This window comes from Nematostella vectensis, chromosome 1 (assembly GCF_932526225.1).
Source record: "Nematostella vectensis chromosome 1, jaNemVect1.1, whole genome shotgun sequence".
NCBI lineage: Eukaryota > Metazoa > Cnidaria > Anthozoa > Actiniaria > Edwardsiidae > Nematostella > Nematostella vectensis.
Window position 1 is genome coordinate 16,728,153 of NC_064034.1, and position 24,533 is coordinate 16,752,685.

The following is a 24,533-nucleotide window of genomic DNA, read 5'->3' on the forward strand; positions in this document are numbered from 1 at the left end:
CAACACTTCATGCTGAATTGGATATGTCACATCAGCAATGCCAAGCAGGCGAAGGAACATGGACAGTACCTCCCGTCCATGAGACATTTATTTTCTTCAAACAAAGTGATGTATCCACCCCTTGCTTGTTTATTTTATTTTAAATTGCTTTGACCCCACCCAAATTGCTTAATGCTAAAAATGGGTTTTGCCAATGGTCATCCCCATCTGTTTTTATTGGGGTCCCCCTCCCCCACAGCGTGACCATTCTGATTATCTGTAAACATGGAAGTACCTAACCATTCTGATTATCTGTAAACATGGCAGTACCTGACCATTCCGATTATCTGTACAAGTGGAACATGGTAGTACCTGACCATTCTGGTTATCTGAACAATGTAACATGGCAGTACCTGATCATTCCGATTATCTGAACAAGTGAACATGGCAGTACCGGACCATTCTGATTATCTGTAAACATGGCAGTACCTGACCATTCTGATTATCTGAACAAATGAGTATGTCAGTACCTGACCATTCTGATTATCTGAACAAGTGAACATGGCAGTACCTAACCATTCTGATTATCTGTAAACATGGCAGTACCTGACGATTCCGATTATATGTACAAGCGAACATGGTAGTACCTGACCATTCCGATTATCTGAACAAGTGAACATGTCAGTATCTGACCATTCCGATTATCTGTACAAGTGAACATGTCAGTACCTGACCATTCTGATTACCTGTTAACATGGCAGTTCCTGATCATTCCGATTATCTGAACAAGTGAACATGGCAGTACCTGACCATTCTGATTATCTGTAAACATGGCAGTACCTGACCATTCTGATTATCTGAACAAGAGAACATGTCAGTACCTGACCATTCTGACTATCTATACAAGTGAACATGTCAGTTCCTGATCATACCGATTATCTGTAAACATGGAAGTACATGACCATTCTGATTATCTGTACAAGTGAACATGGCAGTACCTGACCATTCCGATTATCTGTACAAGCGAACATGGTAGTACCTGAAAAATCTGATTATCTGAACAAGTGAACATGGCAGTACCTGGCCATTCTGATTATCTGTAAACATGGCAGTACCTGACTATTCTGATAATCTTTACAAGTGAACATGGCAGTACCTGACCTTTCTGATTATATGTACAAGTGAACATGTCAGTACCTGACTTTTCTGATTATATATAAACATGTCAGTACCTGAGCATTTGGATTATCTGTACAAGTGAACATGTCAGTACCTGACCATTCTGATTATCTAAACAAGAGAACATGTCAGTACCTGACCATTCTGATTATCTGTAAACATGGCAGTACCTGACCATTCTGATTATCTGAACGAGTGAACATGGCAGAACCTGACCATTCTGATTATCTGTAAACATGGCAGCACCTGACCATTCCGATTATCTGTACAAGTGAACATGGTAGTACCTGACCATTCTGGTTATCTGTTAACATGGCAGTTTCTGATCATTCCGATTATCTGTACAAGTGAACATGGTAGTACCTGACCATTCTGATTATCTGTACAACTGAACATGGCAGTACCTGACCATTCCGATTATCTGTACAAGCGAACATGGTAGTACCTGAACAATCTGATTATCTGAACAAGTGAACATGGCAGTACCTGGCCATTCTGATTATCTGTAAACAGGGCAGTATTTTACCATTCCGATTATCTGTACAAGTGAACATGGTAGTACCTGACCATTTTGATTATCTGTAAACATGGCAGTACCTGACCATTCTGATTATCTGTACAAGTGAACATGTTAGTACCTGACCATTCTGATTATCTGTAAACATGGCAGTACCTGACCATTCCGATTATCTGTACAAGTGAACATGTCAGTAGCTGACCATTCTGATTATCTGTAAACATGGCAGTATTTTACCATTCCGATTATCTGTACAATTGAACATGTTAGTACCTGACCATTCTGATTATCTGTAAACATGGCAGTACCTGACCATTCCGATTATCTGTACAAGTGAACATGTCAGTAGCTGACCATTCTGATTATCTGTACAAGTGAACATGGTAGTACCTGACCATTCTGATTATCTGAACAAGAGAACATGTCTGTACCTGACCATTATGATTATCTGTACAACTGAACATGGCAGTACCTGACCATTCCGATTATCTGTACAAGCGAACATGGTAGTACCTGAACAATCTGATTATCTGAACAAGTGAACATGGCAGTACCTGGCCATTCTGATTATCTGTAAACAGGGCAGTATTTTACCATTCCGATTATCTGTACAAGTGAACATGGTAGTACCTGACCATTTTGATTATCTGTAAACATGGCAGTACCTGACCATTCCGATTATCTGTACAAGTGAACATGTCAGTAGCTGACCATTCTGATTATCTGTAAACATGGCAGTACCTGACCATTCCGATTATCTGTACAAGTGAACATGTCAGTAGCTGACCAATCTGATTATCTGTAAACATGGCAGTATTTTACCATTCCGATTATCTGTACAATTGAACGTGGTAGTACCTGACCATTCTGATTATCTGTACAAGTGAACATGGCAGTACCTGACCATTCTGATTATCTGTACAAGTAAACAATATGCACCATGGAATCCGTTTTGAATTAGTGCCCAACACCCATACCCCAAAAAGGAAAAATCCGTCCTCTTTTTTCTTCTTTCAATCAATGCTTTTTCAATCTTTATCAAAGTCTTTCAAACTCCATTGCTACCATTTATGGTTGGGATCTTTGATTATGTCATTAAAAAGTTTATCCACCATTTGCTGCTTTCTGCTTAGAGTGAAAAGGCTCATTTCCCAGAGAGCCTCGGCATAGTGAAGGTCTGGATAAATTATCCATAGAGCGCACTTTTGGATTCTATCAAGCTCTTCTGACAAATATGCTGGTCAACTATCGTGGACGTCGTAAACTTGCGAGGCATATTCAGCAACTGGTCTTATACATGTTACATAAAAACATGGTTATATCAGACACATGCTCGTTCAATTATAGGTCATTAAAAGTTGTACCACCTCTATACAGTTAGCATTAATCACAATCAGTGATCACGTGCTGTTGCTCGAGTTAGCAAAAGTGATTCGTAGTTCTTTACACTTAGCCTCGTTAAGTTGGAAATGATCGGCCTTGGTTTCCTGAACTAAAACATCTGTGACTGCCTGCATATTACAAATGTCGTTCTTGTGAACTGTCTCAGCAACCGACATACTTCCAAAAGTCGGCGCCTTCAACGTGGAGCTTATTGATCATGATTACAAACAACCAGGGACCGAGTTTGGTCCTCTGTGTTACACCGGCCGGGATTCTCTTCCACTCTGAATAACACTCTTGGGGTAACTTGACTCTTTGCTCTCTATCAGTTAGAAAGTCAGAAAACCATTTGATAGTCCACATGGGCAGATCGTACTCCGGTGATCAATGAGATCAAAGGCTTTTTTGAAGTCGAAGAGTACTACGCGTACTGTAGAGCCGTTCCCATCGGTATTCTTATAACAATTGTGTAGTATAGTGCAGGAATTTGGGAATGTCCCAAATTGGTTCGGATCTATTTTCTTGAGTACTCATCAGCCACCTTTGACAATATCGGAGTCAACGAGATTGGTCTAAGGTGTTTGTAGACGACCAAAATAGGTGTTGGTGTAGGTGCTTGGAAAGAGGAGTAATATCGGCTCTTTTCCAAGATTTCGGAAGTTGGCTGTCCCGAAAGAAGGAGTTCAAAATACCCGCAACGGGAGCAGCGATCAGGTCGGCATTATCTTTTAAAAGCCACGTGGGTATACTGTCTGGATCAGACTCCTTGTTGGCATTTTAGGCGGATAATTTAGTGATAACCGAGTGTTCCGTTATGGTGGTAGGGTCGGACTCGGCAAGGTGCGTGTAGGCGTGCGCAGGTGACTCTCGACTCAAGGGCGTAAAAACACTCATTAATAAAAAAGAGTCATTTACAAAATTGGCCAGGAACTTCGAGCCTTTTGCAACTTCTCCCTCAACGCCAGTGAGGTGCTTTTAAAAGATCGACTACTGGGCCCACACGGACTGCCTTAGAGAAACCGCTGAGCTTTTTCACTTCCTTTCACCATAGCGCTGTTTTACAGGCTTTAAGATCTTTCACCTTCGCCTCGTAGTATTTTGCCCGACAAGCCTTTTTTTCTCGGTTGACTGTATTTCGTATTTTTTTAGGAAAGCAACTGCGACTGCAGTCGAAATTGTCAAACAGTGTTTGTTTTTTGATGGTTATTTCGAAAATTCTTAAAATACTTTGTCTTCCAAATTTGAATGAAAACTATAACACATTTGTGGCTGATAGAGGCTCTTTAATTTTCAACGGGACTTTCATGTCTCATGCCCTCGCTTAAAAGTGCACAAATTATAAGAGTGAGAAAATGGCAATTTCCTTACCCTATATACTATACTACCGTAGCGGTTTTGCGGTATTCTGTCGCGTCCCTGGCACAGCTCGAACTGCTGACAAACTTCGGAAATTTTTATTTACTATAGACAAAAATTAATGTTCAACTATAGCTTTAAATTCTTTATCATCATTGTAAAACCAAAAAACAAAGAAAAACAAAATAGGTTACCCATTTTATTTGCCCCTCCCCCTATCTTCTTCGAGTTTCTTTCCTGCTCTTTCATCTGTTCCTCTCAACATAATTTCTAGTCTCAAAATTTTCCTTCGACTTATATAAAGAGCCGTAACTATACCTAGACTATTGCTTTTGCCACGATCACACAATACGCAGTAGTTTGGTTGAGAGTATAAAACAGACTTGGAACAAAAAGTTGTTCACTCAACTCGATAGTCCTTTAAACAGCTTTAAAATTCTTGACATATTTGTTTTTTTATGCCTCTATGTTGAAATTAAGCGCGTAATTTCAGACAGACAATGCCCGAAAAAAAAAGAAAAAAGAAATATATCTTAGAGCTGAAAACTTGCATAGGGACTTACTTTTGTCAAGTTTGTAATAATTTAGTTATTGCTATTTTTGAAAGAAAAAAAGCAGCACATCACAAATGTTTTATTAGCAACCCTCTCGCTGGGAAATAACCGGCTATAGCCTTTAGGCGTTTCTGGATATTATTCTACTTTATACAACAGCGCCATGTGTGGCGATCGCGGTGGGTCTAAATTAGAGCAAATTTAGCATTTAGCAACGCGTTCAATATTGAAAAAGGAAAAAAAGAAGGGAACAACAATAGCACATGATTGCACATTTGTGCTTTGCTTGAAGAAGCTGGATACCCTAGTTCGTAGCTAGACAAACTTAAACGGCTGTAAAACGTTTCCCTGCATGCCCGGACATTTTAATTGAGCCTCGCTAATTATGTTTTCCAAGGAAAGATGAAAAATGCTCGATTGTGCCAGCGTGAACGATTTACCTTTGTTAGTACTATTTAGTGCACAGAAAGACAAAAAACCGAACAGTCGGATGAATATATTTTTCAGAATCGTTTGCAGGTTTTATGTGTCGCATTCCTTTACGCTTAATACGGTGATTTTCCTGACTGATACAAATTTCCTAAGTAAACTGAATTGGGTGAATAACTGTTTAGCCTAGTACCGCTGTGAATGAATAAGCATGTTTGCTGACCTTAGGGGGTTTATTTGTCTGTGAGCACTTTCTTTTTGGCAACAGTCACGCGAGTTATTATTTTCTTTTCGGCGGGAAACTGCTACACGACTAATTATTAGTTTTTGTTTTCAGTTCATTTCCTTTTTTACAAGCTTTCATTTTGCTCTAGTAATTTTTGTTTCCAAAATTACATTTTATAGTGACGCCTTGGCGAAACAGTGCAGCTCTCTAAGTGCCGAAGGGCTCCGCCGGCTAGAGCTTGCGCGCGCGTGTGTGATATAGCTTTTCATTGTTTGTTGCTAAGGTATTTTACACTAAATGGGGAAGAAAATACTCTAAGTTCTTATAGCTTCCACTTTTCTAACACAATTCATCTTTTTAAGAATAATTATTGCGATATACCCGTTAACAAATCGTTCGATTTTATGTCGCTTTTCTTTCGATTTCATCGCCTGACCCTGTATTTTTTCTTCTTCTTACAGGAATCAGGCCCTTTTTTAAACATAATTCACTTAATCAGTTTCTTTTGAAAAGCATTTTCACCTTTAGAAATTACGAAAAAAAGAGGTTTGTACTCTAGCCTCTACAAGCTTAAGTCTATTCGCCTTGATTTGTATTCAAAGAAAGCATATTCTTGATTAGTAGTTTGGAATCCTTTCTTTATAGAACTTTATTTCTCATGGTTATGAGCAAATGAGATGAGCTTGGCATGGTTATTGAGGAAAATGTAGTTAAGCTCGTGGAACAATTAAAGAAAAAATCGTTAGAGTTTGAGTGAGTTCGTGAACAAGTTCAAGCGTTTACTGGAAGAACAATAATGAACTCCAACCGCCGCTAATCCACCTTGTCAAACTTTTAATCAGTGGAAAATAGAAGCTAAAAGCGACAAAAACTCTGCTAAGCCTGTGACAGGCCACACTCGGTAGGGGTAAATAACCCGAACTCCCTCTTCGCACGCTATCGTAATATGACTCACAATCAGTCAGACCTAAAAATGTACGCGATTTTGTCGGTCTGTGCAAATAAAAATCAAGACGCGAAGAATTTGGTGATCCCTTAAGCATGCCTATATTGGAATTTGATGGTGTTTTTGCTTGGGGCATGTCATTTACGGGTGTCAGTAAATTATACAGTGGACATGTCGTGTAATTAGGCGAACTGTGTGGACACCCGTCTTGTTTGATCTGCATTGTTCGGCGTTTGACCATTTTAGAGTATCTCGAAAACTCACTCCATCTCGAGGAGTTTTCCAACGTACGGTCTTGTCCAATCAGAACTTGGTTGCGGTAAGCGAATTTCTAGAAAGGACTGTTGCTATTCAATCAAGTTGTTTAGAATTCTTTGCGGGCAAGTGATTGAGCATAGATTCTATACGTCTTGACAAAAACGTATTGTCAAGCTTCAAATTAAGATCTAATCTCTCAGATTTGAATTCACGAGTCGTTGTGTATAACATCATTCATCTTTAACAAGTTTACTTGTTTACAAAAAGAAAAAAAGAAATGTTGAGGTTTTTTCATTCCAACAACTAGTTTACAACTCGATCAATAAAAAACAGCTCCAAAATCCTTCTCTGCTCTTTTGCACTCTAAGGAATGGGCTCTTGGCTAGATAAGCTTATAATTACCTGAAATCAATAATATATTATTAATAGTGATTTCACCAAAGCTCTTAATTGTATTATGTTCACAGCAATCTTTTGGAAATATCTAATTAAGAGAGTATACCAAGAGGAGGAAAGAAACCGTTAAAAGAAATATAAAAGCGTGCGAGCCTTTTAGCGTGAAATTTGAAAAAAGGAGGCCAACATCAGTGTTTGCCTATACCTCACACTCGTATTATTTACGCGGATGGATTTGACAACTTCAAAAAGCACACGTGGATGTAGAATTGTTTCACTGTATTTTGCAACTTCGTTCTAATTATCGTGGCTTTACAGGACCAAGAGGACGCAACTAAAGACTCTGTCCTTTATAGCTCAACTACACTGTGGTATTCTATTATTCTACCAAAGAGACACGAGTCGCCGTTTGTTTGTCTATAGAAAAAACAACGCCGTAGACAATAGACCTCCCCAGTACCAAAGCATATTTGAAAGCACGAAAGACTATAAATGAGTAAAAGAGTACGTTGTTTTGAACACATTTGCGTGGACAAATGTTGTTTTCGGTGGGGTTTGTTTGTGCACTTGTACAACTTCGGTAAGGCTTCTCTACTATCTGCCGTTTGCCTTATAGGCGCCGATGAAATAAGAAAGTGTGTGCTCATTTTAAGCTATTAAGATAAGATTAGCGAAAATTAAAATATGGGTAAGAATTTCCGTTGCGAGACAAAGATTAAGACATTTTTTCTCGTTGAAAATAAATTGTTGTTTTTTATACTGACTTCAAAGCAATCGTAATCAGACAAGTGCACCAGTTGAGTATTGGCATCTCCAAATTAACCTTTTTTTGTAGATAATCAGACAAGAAATATTGGATTCTAGAGTTGGTAGAAAGGGCGTTTCGTGTGAGCGCGTTGATAAGTGGCTATTCTTGGGGACGCCATGTTGTCTTCAACTCACTTGATGTTGCCCTCGCTTGTATGTTTATTTAGCACAAACGAACCCCCCCCTCTTGCTAGGTTTTTCAAGAGACACAAGAAGTCTAAACTTAGGTTTCAACTCACACCCATTACTGAGAAAAAGAAAGAGATTTGAGCAAGATTAGCGAACTTCTTTGTTTTTATTAAAGCCGGTCAATCTATACAACTCTTCTATTCTGTATCACAAGCTTATGAGAGATGCGTTAGCTTGTGTGAGGAGACCTTTGCATTCAGTTTTAATGTGTCACCTATTGTTTGAGCTAACACTGTATTTAGGAGTATCTATTGTTAGCACACGTGCCATGGCCGTTATATCCGAACTATTTGCATTTGCGTAAACCTCTTTCATATATGGGATTTTAATTATTTAAACTTGAGGTAATAAAATTTTCGAGTCAAATGTACAAATCTCTTCTCTCGAGTAGTAAACTGATAAAATTACCCGCATAGGTGAATAAATATTTTTTGTTTCTTCTATGTACATGCAATATCTATAAAGAATTCTAATTTACAAATTTGATTTACAAGATTTTCCCGTTTTCTGTCTGAGTCTTATTCTCGTGTAGTTTGCGGACGTGTTTTTTCAAGTCAAAGTTTCTACAGAATCCTTTGCCGCATTCCAAGCACGTAAATGGCTTCTTTTCGTTGTGTGTGTGCATGTGGAATGTCAGATTGTACACTTGATGGAACGCCTTTCCGCAGATATGACACTTGAAAGGTTTCTCGCCTGTATGCGTGAGACGATGGTTTTTATAGTTCCCTTTTTGGTGAAAACCTTTCCCACAAATGTCACACTGGAACGGCTTATAGCCTGCGTGAATTCGAATGTGAGTGTTCAGAGTCGAGGAACGGTTGAACGCCTTCCCGCAAATGTTGCATTTATGTGGCTTCTCTTTGGTGTGAATGATCTTGTGCCGGCATAGTGTGCTAGCTTGCCGGAATCCCTTTCCGCATATCTTGCACTTAAATGGGCGGGCTCCTGTATGTACAGGCATGTGACGCGTCAGGTTATAGTGTGCGTTAAACACTTTTCCGCATACTTCGCATGTGAAAGTTTTCGGCGTTCCGTTGCGTCGTTTCCTGCCAGTGTTTGTTGAGCTAACTTGTGGAGTGCTCTCCGCTTTAGTACTGTCCAAATCTAGGAACGCGTTTCCCGGGATGAAGATGCTTGCTCTCGGAAAGCCGTCGTCACTTTTTGTTGGCGATGGCACTAGCGATTCGTCGAAGGATTCAGGCGTACTCGATCTAGATGTCGGGAACATGGGCGAAGTGTAGTCGCGATCGCTGCTGTTGTAGCCATGATGATCTGGACTTAACCGGAAAGGATTGAAGGTAAAAGGGTGAAAGAAGTGCGATTTCGGGCTGAACTGTCCTTTTCCAGTTAGAGTCGCTGGGTCGAGCGAGCTGAGGTTAAGCTTGATCGGCTTGAAGATCTGTGCGGGTTCAATCTCCACCCGAATCGGCTCCCACAAGCTCGGCGGAGTTGTCAACTCTGCTACTCCTGCGAAAAGCAAAAGAAATGGCAATTTTAGGATTTTACTGCGCTCTGTTTGTTTGCATATGAATATTTAATGAGGTGTGGCATATTTCGATCAAGACGGGACTGGAAGTTTAAATCCAAAAAAAAATACAGTTCGAGCCTTATACACCATTTCAAGCAGTTCTAAATATGAGAGAAAAATTAGGCGAAGAAGAAGCCTAGAAAATGCCAAATCTAACTTACCATCTTCACAAAAAGACGAACAGCACGAATTTTTTTTGGACTTGACAAGAAATGATCGTGGCATGTTGAGTTCTGTGCGAGCGGGTAGCTATCTGATAATCACTGTCCCCGGCTCACGAGAGCTTGTTTCCAGTTAGTTTTATAGGTGATGATGGTCCCTCCGTCCACGAGGATCAACTTGTGACAAGGGCCGACGGTCTACCAACTGGCTAATTCGACTGGCGCGTGCCGCTTTTAAGCGCTCTTGTGTGCCCTTTTTTCTTTATCCATATTATGTCAGCTGAGAAGTGTACAATATAAACAAAAACATACGCCAGTCTATCCAACCACGAGTATGCCGAATGAATCTCATTGGAGTACGCTACTCTTTACGCTACAGACCCACTGCTCTCCCAGCCAATCACAGCGCAGTGAGGTGACACGCGCAGTGGCACGCGTGAACAATCGTTCAGCCAACCTACGCCCGGGTTTTAATTAGCACTCTATTGTAACGACTAATTTGCACGTCGTGACAGACTTCTGCAATGCTTTCGTTCGCGCGTTTGCCCTGCAGTAATATAATCTTGTAATAGCTTGCCAATTGGTTACTGGAGAAGATTCGCCAACTGACTCAACCCCCTCAAAAAACCCGACGTATCGGACTCCATTGGAGATTTTCACATTCAAATAGTACCATCTTGTAACAATTTGCGTTCCATCGGTTGGAAGCGGAAAAAAAAACTAAGCAAAAGAGACACAGTGCGGGGCAGCTGGTTGCATATTTTAAGTGACGAAAGTAATGTTTAATCTATATGACTATGCGCGACACCTCTGTACAGAAGAGATTTTTTTCTATTTACGTTACAATGTAATGCGACTATTCTTTTTAGGACGTTTTCTCCAAAGAATCTATTCTTCGGCACGCTTGTTGGGGTCGCGACACCTAATTCCGAGATGCCAGAGGAGAGAAAAGTTCTGTAACCGGAACACTATTACATGGTTAACAGATGTTTCAATCCATATTAGGTAAATTCACTAAAATGCTAGCGCGCGCTCTACAAGAAATTAATCAGAATTGCGAAATTGATTCCCTAGGGACGAAACCACAGTATTTTGCATGGATTTGGGGCTTGTACTGAACAACTGTGGCTTCTTTTTGTGTGTGTAATTTCCCCAAGAAAGAACGAAGCTTTTTTAAATAAACATTTATTCCATACAACCCTGTCTCTCATAGTTCGATAATTGTTCAGTCAGCATTAAAAAGGTTTAAATATTTAATAGTGAGCAGAAACAAAGAATGAATAAAACAGTGATTATGGAAAGTGAATGCACTGCCACTCGCACATCGTTTTGCGTGTAAATTCAGATTTGATTTGATTGTAATGGTCTTATTGTGAGCGTTAAGTCCTCTCCAGGTGACTCTATTTTTAAATCTGATTTTTTCCCGCGTACACTAGTATCATTTTGCGAGATTTGATACCGATAAGCGCTTTTTATGTTTCTAGTGTCTGTTACAGTACTGCGAAATGAGTAGAGAAGTATACTAAGTTAGCTCGCCAGCTCGCCAAAAGACCGTTGGAGCGACCGAGTTAATTCACGCATTTGTTTGCGGGCATTCGAAAAACGATTTCCATAATCCAGTATATGACAAAATATCTATAAATGCGGACTATAGGGTCATTGTTCGTTCGAACAACATCCCGGTGAACCCGCGTGTTTCTAAACTGTCCGCGTGCATTCTACTACACGCCTTTCTTATGCTAATTTTCTTGTCAACAAACAATGCGTGACCACGCGTCTACTGCACCCTCATTCTTAAACCGGCGCGAGCCTGGAGAAAAAAAAGCAAAAAAAGCAAAAAAAAAAAAAAAAAAAAGTCACGCGCACACAGACACACTTTACAATCCTCTGCCAACAAAACAGGCTTATCTTGATCAAAGGGGGACCGTCATTTTTGTGAAGCCACAAGGGGGAAATATAGTATAGAATTTTGATGGTTGCAAAAAAGATAAACAACGCATAGCAAAAAGATCAAAAGTCAGTAGTGCAGTGGAGTTGGTCGTAAACTCGGGTAGATCAAAGCGTTTTCGTTTAGTCCATTCTTTTATTTTGTTCTGTTAACACTTTACTACTAACTGGATGTGTCAAATATTTCCTTTTTTTTCCAACTATGGTTGTTAAAGCTCCCTGCATTCTCCCTAACTACCGTTTTGTATAGGGCTTCCGAAGTACAATTTGTGTTTACATTTAAAAATACAATTCAATAATTGCACAACACGTTTATGATACTTGTGGGTCGCCCACTTCTTTCACTCTTTTCCCGTTCAGTTGTAAAACGTCATTTAATTGAGTAGTCTTCAATCAAATTATTGGCAGACAATACTCAAGGATCCTGAGTTAAATTGACCTAGAGCAAAAAGAGAGACTCGAAAAATACTGTCACGGTGCAAAAAGATCAAGAACACACGGTACCATCATGTCTAAGTCGAGTGGTGTGCGGCTTTGTTTGATTCTCTTTTTTTGCGAAGTTTTTTGGCGCCTCGATGTACGTTGAACAAAACCCCAGAGACTTTAATAAGGTTCAAGTTTATCTCAAAATCTCCGATTATGGTCCAGAAACATGTTTTGATTGGAAGATAGCCAGAATCGGGGGGTGGGTATGTGCCAAGTGGCCGTGACAGACGTTCGTTTGAGTATTGTCGTTTCATTGTGTTTATCTAGTTGTCGATTAATTCACTGGTTACGTATTGAGCAGGCGAAGAGCCCATAGCATACGGCAGATTCATTTTAAAGTAATTAAGGACCTGCAGGAGAGGTACATGGACGGCGTACCCCCGTACAATCCCCTAGCAAGGCGCACCTGGTAGACGGGGTCAGCAGTGTTTGAATACTCGTCGCGTGGACCCTATCTTGCTCGCGTGGCTTGTTGAAAAACAAAACCTGTGATTGACACGGGGGTCTTGAGCATGTACTCGCAAGCTTAGATAGTCCGATTGCTAATTAAACATTTTGGTAGACTTGGGGCGAGGAACAATGCTTATTTTGCTTAGGTCGCGTGGCAGACCTATTTAGCTGGATAAACTGACAAATAGCAAGCTCGATAAAGGTAGTCTATGGCTCTTTGGGGCCATCTTCTGAGTTTTAATGATTGCGATATCCCGCCCTCCCAAGCAACTGTTTAGAAAAGATAATGCAGAAACAGATGTCACACAACACATGTGCCTTGGGAGCTTGGCCAAACTTTTAGAAACTTTGTAAAAAAAAATCTTGTTTTTTGTTTTGTTCATTTTTTCCAAGAATGGTTTTGATTCATTGTTTGTGTCCAGGGAAGCCGTTTAAATGTTGAGTGTACTGAAAGGATTCTAAGTTTGTGCGGTTTCGCCTCCTAAGACAAAGAAAAAGTATTTATGACAGGTGACCGAATAGAATATTGAACGAGACAAATTAAGCTCATTAAGAGAGTTTATTTCAAGCTTTATAACATTGCAAGTTATGGTAAATTTAGCTATTAGTAAACGGTAACATTCAACATGAACACGAGACCAAAGACTAAATGCTGGATTGAATGTTGATAAGCCCAAAGATGAGGTCGAAAACAGTTACAAAATAAACCGCGACCAACTAGAACAATTCAAAAGAATTCCTCCAACAGACAATAGCTAGATCACTACTCAATTTATAGCGCTACATTTTTCAATGGCTTAGAAAAGAATTTGAGCATTTTATTAGGTAAATATTTACTCGAATTAATTCTTAAACGTGTACAAAAATTGGGTGATTACGCGTGGGAGGCACAATGGCTCGTGTAAACAGAAAGGGGTTTTAAAAGTAAAAGCGTGCCGCTGAAAGAAGGGTTTTAGCACCAATCCCGCTATACACATCACCTCTTTTTGGACTTAACTCAGCACTTTCGACACAATGGCACGCGTTCTGAACGAAATTCAATTTACGATAACACAGAGCATGGCGCTCGTTTTTAGTTGTTGCAAAACCACAGTTTTATGATTTAATGGGAGTTCTCAACGGGGAGGCTTTTTTCACGTTGTTCTCTAATTAGCTCATCCTCACTAAGAAGTAATTTAGTGAGTCTAATTGCGTCAAGACCGTCCAGTTTGAGAGAGCGCCTCGTGTATGCTATTAGGTTGTCCTACGGCACGTGCTTTAGACAAACATCAACACAAAGTCCCCGTAATTCCCTAATTGTGTACACCGTCATTCAAATCTCATTTTAACAGTATTTAATCTTGAATTTCAGGATTAGTTGGACAAAAAAATTAGGTAGAAGGAATATTAGTGTCTCTGTTAAGTTTCCCCTTATTAAAATTCTCAGTGTCGGCATTTTTTCGACAAACTCTCAACAACTTATTAAAGATTCATTTGGCCTTTGAGGTGTTTTCCAAACCAATTCAGCAGAGCAATTTTAAAATTGTGGTTTATAGGACTGTAGGAGGATGCACAGTTTAATATGGAATTTGATTTTGAGTAAAATGTAACGTTTATGTGGTAGCAACTCTATAAATTATTGCCTAGTAAGGGTAAAAAATATTAATCAGATGTCTTATTGAAAAAAATGCTATTAAACTTCATAAACGTTCATCGTTAGGCCATTAAGGAGCTATTTTTTTAATAGTGTCTATCTTTTTCTAAGGAACAGAAACTATCGAAGATACAATTAGATTTTTTTTTTAGAAATTTGATTATCTGGGGCTGGGCTGTTTTTTTTATTTTATTATTTCCCTATATTTCCTTATTTTGAATTATTTTCTTAGCGTAGCATATGGACCAGAAGTCTGCCAGTTGCGAGACTGTTGTGTTTTACAATTTATACATACATGTTTTAAAATTAAAAAAACTTATATACCATACTTCAACTGTTATTTTTGTAGTCCTCTTTCAATTGTACCGTGTTTTATCGGTTTTTGTATTGTACATAACAAATTGTATCACAAGGCATGGTTAGCAAATATCTCAACAGTTAGCTCGCTTCCATTTCATGGATATTATTTGAGTTTGGACAATAAAACTTCACCTTGCTATTTACCGATGAGAGCACTAGAAAGAAAAGTATGTATTTTTTCTGAAAAAAGTGTGAGTAAAAGAACATATAACGACTGTATTAACAAACAAAATGTTGAAAATGTACCTAAATGTCCCGGTTTTCGCAATGATTCAACACCTAATGAAAGGAATCAAAAGAAAAGCAATCTAAACCAGCAATCACGAATAACCACTTGAAAATTCTTTACTAATCCTTTAGAACTAAAGACTTTTACATGCTCATTGCACAAAAAAGCCACTACCAGCAGATATCGTATTTTCGTAACTATCATTTATTATTTGAGTAATGCAAAACAGACCATATTATCAGCTAATGTAAGATTAATTTCTCTCTTTCTCTTGGAAAATTAGCCAAAGAAATGTTAAATTCTTGTCTGTGTAATGTGAATAGAGCATTTCTCTTTGTACGAAGCAGGTGGACATGGCTGCTTGTATCCTTTTGTGCTGTAATGTACCGGAATACTCAAGGTATTTTTAAAGAAAACGAAAAACCACATGTGCGCTTGAAGCTTTTAGGATAAGAGAATTCCCAAAGATTACTTGTTAGAGCATGTTCAAAAAAGGTACCTGTTATACGATGGATTTTTTTTTCCTTGTGTTTAGGAATTTCCCAGTAATTGTGTATAGAAAAAATGTTGTTGAAGCGAATCGACAATACATAAACCTTAGAAGACAGAAGACATTCACCTCGAAAGAGATGTAACAAAAGCTTTCAAGAACTGCACTCTAAACAAAACCCTTCACAAAATGTAAACCACTATTACCTCTACATTTTTAAGCCATGTATAGTCCATTAAACAGTTTTTTTCCATTACTCATCGAAATGATGATGGTATCTGCTTTTTATCTCTCATTTTGCCTTTCAGTACTAATTTAAAGAGTTTTCTATTTATTCGCCATTCTACAAGCCACCGTGTTGACTGATTTCGGTTCTTTCTTTTGCTTACAAATACTGGAATTCTTTGAAGGCATTATTCCAAACAAAATGGAGTTGTTGTCGACCTCATGACAAGAAAAAGTAGTGATAGAATAAAAGAAACCTTCTCCTACGCTGTCCCTTTAGCTACAATCCTATTCAAATATAAAATGATAGCGTTTGCTCTGAGAAAATATTCTACTTCGCAATTTTTCGTCACGAAATATGCTTTTGCAAACCGGCGCTCGCAATACGCGCGCATGCCAAACCATTGAAGGATTCTTTGATAGACTTTATACATCGTAAAAATCTTTAACCATTTTTCCAAATATCTCACCGTGAGGTAGCAAAAACCCGAGGAAGAAATAGAGCATAGAACCAGAAGGAAGAAAAAAAAAGATTGTTTGTGATAGTACCCTATCTAATCTGTGCCAGTTGAACGTATCGTTTTTTAGAGGCACGCGCCGGTTTTGTCTTGATCGAGTGCAGCTAGACGAACCATCTATCACCATAATTACCTAGCATATCGTTAGATCTCATAAGCGACAATGTATCGAATCCATATGTCGCAAGGGAAAAGGCTGAATCAAAGAGCCGGTAAATGGACCCGAAATGCGCCGTTGTACTTTCGAAAACTAGTATTTGGTTTACTAGAGGCGCTATTGTTATGTTTAGTTTCTCTTCTGTCTGTTACTCTAAGCCAATATCGAGTTCAGAGAGAAATTTTTAGATTTTTTTTCTTTTCTCCGTTACTTTTAACTCATAATGTATACAAGTTGAATTTTTTATGAGAAAGGAATTTGCGGCCTTTCCACGGCTTAAAGTAAACACGAAAAGACTATTTGTACAAAAGCATGATCAAGTCTTCCCTGGGTGTTTTATGAGTCGAAAAAGAATAGAGAATTGTCCAATACTTTAACCTGTTACATTTAAAATGCTATTTATCATGTTCGGATCTCCCCTTGAAAGCCCTACTCAGCAATCAATGTCAAAAATAAAGCCTTCCCTTTCATTTTACATAAAGGATGTTAGGAAGCGTACTTACATATATACTGTATATATATTTGCCCCCGTAATACGAAAAATTGTTGCATCGAAATTCGTGACAGTAGTTTAAAAGCATTTTTTCTTTCGAAAAAGAAGCGACATGTATATTTGTCTAACACCCTGAAGAAGGTAGTGATAGCGAGCTTTCGGTTCAAAAGGTATACCTTACATTTCGCATGCTTTTTTTTATACATCTCGAAAACGCCAAGTTACCCTAATGATCTATGAGCGGCTGTCGAAAACTATCTCTTACCATTAGAAACAGGAAATTGCCAAGTAGTATTGTATTTCGCTTCCCGGGTTTGTATGGTTCACCTGCTAAGGCATTTAAAAGCCATTCTAGGTACATATAGGCATCCGGAAATGCCTCTATACTCAACACAAGACAAGACCTGTCGCCTATTATCCGAAGGAATCCGCTGCATTCCACCGCCGCGTTTTTTTCCAAACGTAGACCGCATACAGGCTCTTAGCCAAACGTCCATTCATTCAAGCTGTTCTTGGGATGGCTGAATATTTCTTTTCCTCTTATGCGCTTTCATTTCGATTATTTCGTTAGAAACTCAATTTTATCGTTTTTGAGTAGCTTCGCTTCAACACACTTGGAGGAGAAAGCGAAGAAGATAACCGATTTCTTCTCTTAGATGCGTATTTGTTTACAGCGAGCAAGTCATTAAGTTTAGCTAATATTGTTGATTAGCTAAAGGAAAATTCGTGTGGTATATTCAGCAAAATATTAGGGAATTTCATCAGATGATAAGAACAAATGAGTAGGACAATGCGCGCGCTAGGCAGGTGTTTGTTGATTTACTAACTAGAGGAAGGTATCTTATCACGGCCAAAGGTAGACGCTCGACTATATATGCGGTTTTCTTGCTCTTAACGCTCTCATTCACACTGCTCTTTTGAAGGGCTCTCTTTATTTGTGGTCGCAGAGAAGACCATTTTATGCCTTTGCCACAAACGATGGGAAACGGGTTGAGCGAGCTTAAGCAACGAGTTAAGTCTCTCGGATTGCAGTTTTTATGACAAGTATATTTTAGACGATGAGGCATCAATGAAATGTTCTCTTTGTAAGGTTTGCGGGTATATGATAAACGTTCACAGAATAAGCCTCATACAAACCAACATAAGTCGTCAACTCAAATTTTAATCTTGATAAATGGCCCATTAATGAAAAATGAAAGAATACTTTTCGTTGCTTCATTTCGTATGTTTGGCAAAACTCGAGGTCAAACGAAACGATTTATTGTAAACTTGCTTATGCGTGCATCCAAATTAGAGCAATCTTAAAAAACATGATTTAAAAGTTATAACGGCTAATGACATCCCTGTTTTCAAAGCATTTTTAGAAACCACGTCGAAGGAAAAAAATACTTTTATATTGTTAACGCTCAAAGATACTTTAAGGCTCTTTTAACTCAAAGATACTTTAAGGCACTTTTAAGTTTTTTTCCCGGAGAGCTACGAGCAAATACCCCCAAATATTTAACGAGTATTTTAAAATATAATTCGTTATGCAACAACAGGACGCAAAAAGACTAGCCATAAATACGATGAAAAAAACCGCACGTTATTTGATTATTCTATCGCCAAAATCTCATTACTGTTATCATTCCAAAAAAATACTAGTGGCCTTGGTACGATAAGGCATTTATTTTCTTACCACATGCCAAATATTCAATTAATAAACTTGAAATTGTGTATTCTGCAGATGGAATATTTCAGCTAGATCGATTCCCTGGCACTCCTTACTGAGGAGTTTCATCTGATTTCTTTGCGGCGTGTCTCATTCTGTCCAATTAAATGGCCGACTTAGCCGTCTTATTTGCTATGACATTTGTGTAATATTTTAATTTTAATTCACATTTCTTATTAGAGATGATAGTTATATGAAGACAGCTGAGCGCATAACTTAACTCATGTTTATTTTTCCCCCTTCTTTTCAGAAAAACAGCAATTCACGCATCTTTGCTATTAAAGAAAATGCTGCAGAAAATGTTGATGTAACTAACTGTCCTACTAGATTGTTAATAAGTGGTCCTTGTACAATAAATGTAAGGTGATATTAAATAAAATGAAGAAGAAATAATGAATTGTCAAGATCACTCAAGCCACGATTTTTCAGTGTACTTTACCCCAAGCCCAGTGCACATCACCACTAGTAAAGTGTACATCACAACTAGTCCACTACACATCACCACTAGTCCAGTGGACATCACCACTAGTCCAGTGCACATCACCACTAGTAAAGTGTACATCACAACTAGTCCAGTGTGCATCACAACTAGTCAAGAGTACATCACCACTAGTCCAGTACACATCACCACTAGTCCAGTACACATCACCACTAGTCCAGTGTACATCACCACTAGTCCAGTGCACATCACCACTAGTAAAGTGTACATCACAACTAGTCCAGTGGACATCACCACTAGTCCAGTGCACATCACCACTAGTCCACTGTGCATCACCACTAGTCCAATATACATCACCACTAGTCCAGTGCACATCACCACTAGTCCAGTGCACATCACCACTCGTCCAGTGCACATCACCACTAGTCCAGTGTGCATCACCACTAGTCCAATATACATCACCACTAATCCAGTGTACATCACCACTAGTCCAGTGTACATCACCACTAGTCCAGTGTACATCACCACTAGTCCAGTGTGCATCACCACTAGTCCAGTGGACATCACCACTAGTCCAGTGTACATCACAACTAGTCCAGTGTGCATCACCACTAGTCCAATATACATCACCACTAGTCCAGTGGACATCACCACTAGTCCAGTGCACATCACCACTAGTCCAGTGGACATCACCACTAGTCCAGTGCACATCACCACTAGTCCAGTGTGCATCACCACTAGTCCAGTGTGCATCACCACTAGTCCAATATACATCACCACTAATCCAGTGTACATCACCACTAGTCTAGTGTACATCACCACTTGTCCAGAGTACATCACCACTAGTCCAGTGTACATCACCACTAGTCCACTACACATCACCACTAGTCCAGTGGACATCACCACTAGTCCAGTGTACATCACCACTAGTCCAGAGTACATCACCACTAGTCCAGTGCACATCACCACTAGTAAAGTGTACATCACAACTAGTCCAGTACACATCACCACTAGTCCAGAGTATATCACCACTAGTCCAGTGGACATCACCACTTGTCCAGAGTACATCACCACTAGTCCAGTGTACATCACCACTTGTCCAGAGTACATCACCACTAGTCCAGTGTACATCACCACTAGTCCAGTGTACATCACCACTAGTCCAGTGTACATCACCACTAGTCCAGTGTACATCACCACTAGTCCAGTGTGCATCACCACTAGTCCAGTGGACATCACCACTAGTCCAGTGTACATCACAACTAGTCCAGTGTGCATCACCACTAGTCCAATATACATCACCACTAGTCCAGTGGACATCACCACTAGTCCAGTGCACATCACCACTAGTCCAGTGGACATCACCACTAGTCCAGTGCACATCACCACTAGTCCAGTGTGCATCACCACTAGTCCAGTGTGCATCACCACTAGTCCAATATACATCACCACTAATCCAGTGTACATCACCACTAGTCTAGTGTACATCACCACTTGTCCAGAGTACATCACCACTAGTCCAGTGTACATCACCACTAGTCCACTACACATCACCACTAGTCCAGTGGACATCACCACTAGTCCAGTGTACATCACCACTAGTCCAGAGTACATCACCACTAGTCCAGTGCACATCACCACTAGTAAAGTGTACATCACAACTAGTCCAGTACACATCACCACTAGTCCAGAGTATATCACCACTAGTCCAGTGGACATCACCACTTGTCCAGAGTACATCACCACTAGTCCAGTGTACATCACCACTTGTCCAGAGTACATCACCACTAGTCCAGTGTACATCACCACTAGTCCAGTGTACATCACCACTAGTCCAGTGTACATCACCACTAGTCCAGAGTACATCACCAACAGTCCAGTGTACATCACCACTTGTCCAGAGTACATCACCACTTGTCCAGAGTACATCACCACTAGTCCAGTGTACATCACCACTAGTCCAGTGTACATCACCACTAGTCCAGAGTACATCACCACTAGTCCAGTGTACATCACCACTTGTCCAGAGTACATCACCACTTGTCCAGAGTACATCACCACTAGTCCAGTGTACATCACAACTAGTCCACTAAACATCACCACTAGTCCAGTGGACATCACCACTAGTCCAGTGGACATCACCACTAGTCCAGTGGACATCACCACTAGTCCAGTGAACATCACCACTAGTCCAGTGTACATCACCACTAGTCCAGTGTACATCACCACTAGTCCAGTGGACATCACCACTAGTCCAGTGCACATCACCACTTGTCCAGAGTACATCACCACTAGTCCAGTGTACATCACCACTAGTCCAGTGTACATCACCACTAGTCCAGTGTACATCACCACTTGTCCAGAAAACATCACCACTTGTCCAGAGTACATCACCACTAGTCCAGTGTACATCACAACTAGTCCACTAAACATCACCACTAGTCCAGTTGACATCACCACTAGTCCAGTGTACATCACCACTAGTCCAGTGGACATCACCACTAGTCCAGTGTACATCACCACTAGTCCAGTGTACATCACCACTAGTCCAGTGTACATCACCACTAGTCCAGTGTACATCACCACTAGTCCAGACAGAGTACATCACCACTAGTCCACTACACATCACCAGTAGTCCAGTGTACATCACCACTAGTCCAGTGTACATCACCACTAGTCCAGAGTACATCACCACTAGTCCAGAGTATATCACCACTAGTCCAGTGGACATCACCACTAGTCCAGTGTACATCACCACTAGTCCAATATACATCACCACTAGTCCAATATACATCACCACTAGTCCAATATACATCACCACTAGTCCAGAGTACATCACCACTAGTCCAATATACATCACCACTAGTCCAGAGTACATCACCACTAGTCCAGTGGACAGCACCACTAGTCCAGTACACATCACCACTTGTCCAGAGTACATCACCACTAGTCCAGTTCACATCACCACTAGTCCAATGTACATCACCACTAGTCCACTACACATCACCACTAGTCCAATGTACATCACCACTAGTCCAATGTACATCACCACTAGTCCAGTGTACATCACCACTAGTCCAATGTACATCACCACTAGTCCAGCGTACGTCACCACTAGTCCAGTGTACATCACCACTAGTCCACTACACATCACCACTAGTCCAATATACATCACCACTAGTCCAGTGTGCATCACAACTAGCCCAGTGTGCATCATCACTAGTCCAGTACACATCACCACTAGTCCAGTACACATCACCACTAGTCCAGTACACATCACCACTAGTCCAGTACACATCACCACTAGTCCAGTGTACATCACCACTAGTCCAGTGTACATCACCACTAGTCCAGTGTACATCACTACTAGTCCAGTGTACATCACCACTAGTCCAATGTACATCACCACTAGTCCAGCGTACGTCACCACTAGTCCAGTGTACATCACCACTAGTCCACTACACATCACCACTAGTCCAATATACATCACCACTAGTCCAGTGTGCATCACAACTAGCCCAGTGTGCATCATCACTAGTCCAGTACACATCACCACTAGTCCAGTACACATCACCACTAGTCCAGTACACATCACCACTAGTCCAGTGTACATCACCACTAGTCCAGTGTACATCACCACTAGTCCAGTGTACATCACCACTAGTCCAATGTACATCACCACTAGTCCAGCGTACGTCACCACTAGTCCAGTGTACATCACCACTAGTCCACTACACATCACCACTAGTCCAATATACATCACCACTAGTCCAGTGTGCATCACAACTAGCCCAGTGTGCATCATCACTAGTCCAGTACACATCACCACTAGTCCAGTACACATCACCACTAGTCCAGTACACATCACCACTAGTCCAGTACACATCACCACTAGTCCAGTGTACATCACCACTAGTCCAGTGTACATCACCACTAGTCCAGTGTACATCACTACTAGTCCAGTGTACATCACCACTAGTCCAATATACATCACCACTAGTCCAGTGTACATCACCACTAGTCCAGTGTACATCACAACTAGTCCAGTGTACATCACCACTAGTCCAGTGTACATCACCACTAGTCCAGTGTACATCACCACTAGTCCAATGTACATCACCACTAGTCCAGTGTACATCACCACTAGTCCAATGTACATCACAACTAGTCCAATGTACATCACCACTAGTCCAGTGCACATCACCACTAGTCCAGTGGACATCACCACTAGTCCAGTGTACATCACCACTAGTCCAGTGTACATCACCACTAGTCCAGTGCACATCACCACTAGTCCAATGTACATCACAACTAGTCCAATGTACATCACCACTAGTCCAGTGCACATCACCACTAGTCCAGTGGACATCACCACTAGTCCAGTGCAGATCACCAAGAGTCCAGTGTACATCACCACTAGTCCAGTACACATCACCACTAGTCCAGTACACATCACCACTAGTCCAGTGTACATCACCACTAGTCCAGTGTACATCACCACTAGTCCCGTGTACATCACCACTAGTCCAGTGTACATCACCACTAGTCCAGTGTACATCACCACTAGTTCAGTGTACATCACCACTAGTCCAGTGCACATCACCACTAGTCCAATGTACATCACAACTAGTCCAATGTACATCACCACTAGTCCAGTGCACATCACCACTAGTCCAGTGGACATCACCACTAGTCCAGTGTACATCACCACTAGTCCAGTGTACATCACAACTAGTCCAGTGTACATCACCACTAGTCCAGTGTACATCACCACTAGTCCAGTGTACATCACCACTAGTCCAGTGTACATCACCACTAGTTCAGTGTACATCACCACTAGTCCAGTGCACATCACCACTAGTCCAATGTACATCACAACTAGTCCAATGTACATCACCACTAGTCCAGTGCACATCACCACTAGTCCAGTGGACATCACCACTAGTCCAGTGCACATCACCACTAGTCCAGTGCACATCACCACTAGTCCAATATACATCACCACTAGTCTAGTGTACATCACCACTTGTCCAGAGTACATCACCACTAGTCCAGTGTACATCACCACTTGTCCAGAGTACATCACCACTAGTCCAGTGTACATCACCACTAGTCCAGTGTACATCACCACTAGTCCAGAGTACATCACCACTAGTCCAGTGCACATCACCACTAGTCCAGTGCACATCACCACTAGTCCAATATACATCACCACTAGTCTAGTGTACATCACCACTAGTCCAGAGTATATCACCACTTGTCCAGAGTACATCACCACTAGTCCAGTGCACATCACCACTAGTCCAATATACATCACCACTAGTCCAGTGTACATCACCACTAGTCCAGTGTACATCACCACTTGTCCAGAGTACATCACCACTAGTCCAGTGTACATCACCACTAGTCCACTACACATCACCACTAGTCCAATATACATCACCACTAGTCCAGTGTGCATCACAACTAGCCCAGTGTGCATCATCA

The 24,533-nt window shown here is 40.5% G+C and overlaps 1 protein-coding gene and 1 long non-coding RNA gene across 2 annotated transcripts; one reads left to right on the forward strand and one right to left on the reverse strand.

The window, feature by feature from the left end:
- Positions 1-8,306: 8,306 nt before the first annotated feature.
- Positions 8,307-10,433, reverse strand: LOC5504707 (fez family zinc finger protein 2). Its single transcript, XM_032373020.2, has 2 exons — positions 9,909-10,433; positions 8,307-9,686 (listed from the first exon to the last, which is right to left on the reverse strand). The coding sequence occupies exons 1-2, from the start codon at positions 9,970-9,972 to the stop codon at positions 8,707-8,709; spliced, it is 1,044 nt and encodes a 347-aa protein (XP_032228911.2). The 5' UTR covers positions 9,973-10,433; the 3' UTR covers positions 8,307-8,706.
- A 4,799-nt stretch (positions 10,434-15,232) lies between these two features.
- LOC116612362 lies at positions 15,233-19,000 on the forward strand. Its single transcript, XR_004293876.2, has 2 exons — positions 15,233-15,413; positions 18,858-19,000. It is a non-coding gene; the product is annotated as an uncharacterized LOC116612362 (long non-coding RNA).
- Positions 19,001-24,533: the final 5,533 nt, after the last annotated feature.

Excerpts from the sequence above, each read along its gene's own strand:
- LOC5504707 (XM_032373020.2), bottom strand. The coding sequence starts at position 9,972 with ATGCCACGATCATTTCTTGTCAAGTCCAAAAAAAATTCGTGCTGTTCG. Across the intron at positions 9,687-9,908 it reads TTCGTCTTTTTGTGAAGATG|GAGTAGCAGAGTTGACAACT; the intron begins GTAAGTTAGATT and ends TGCTTTTCGCAG.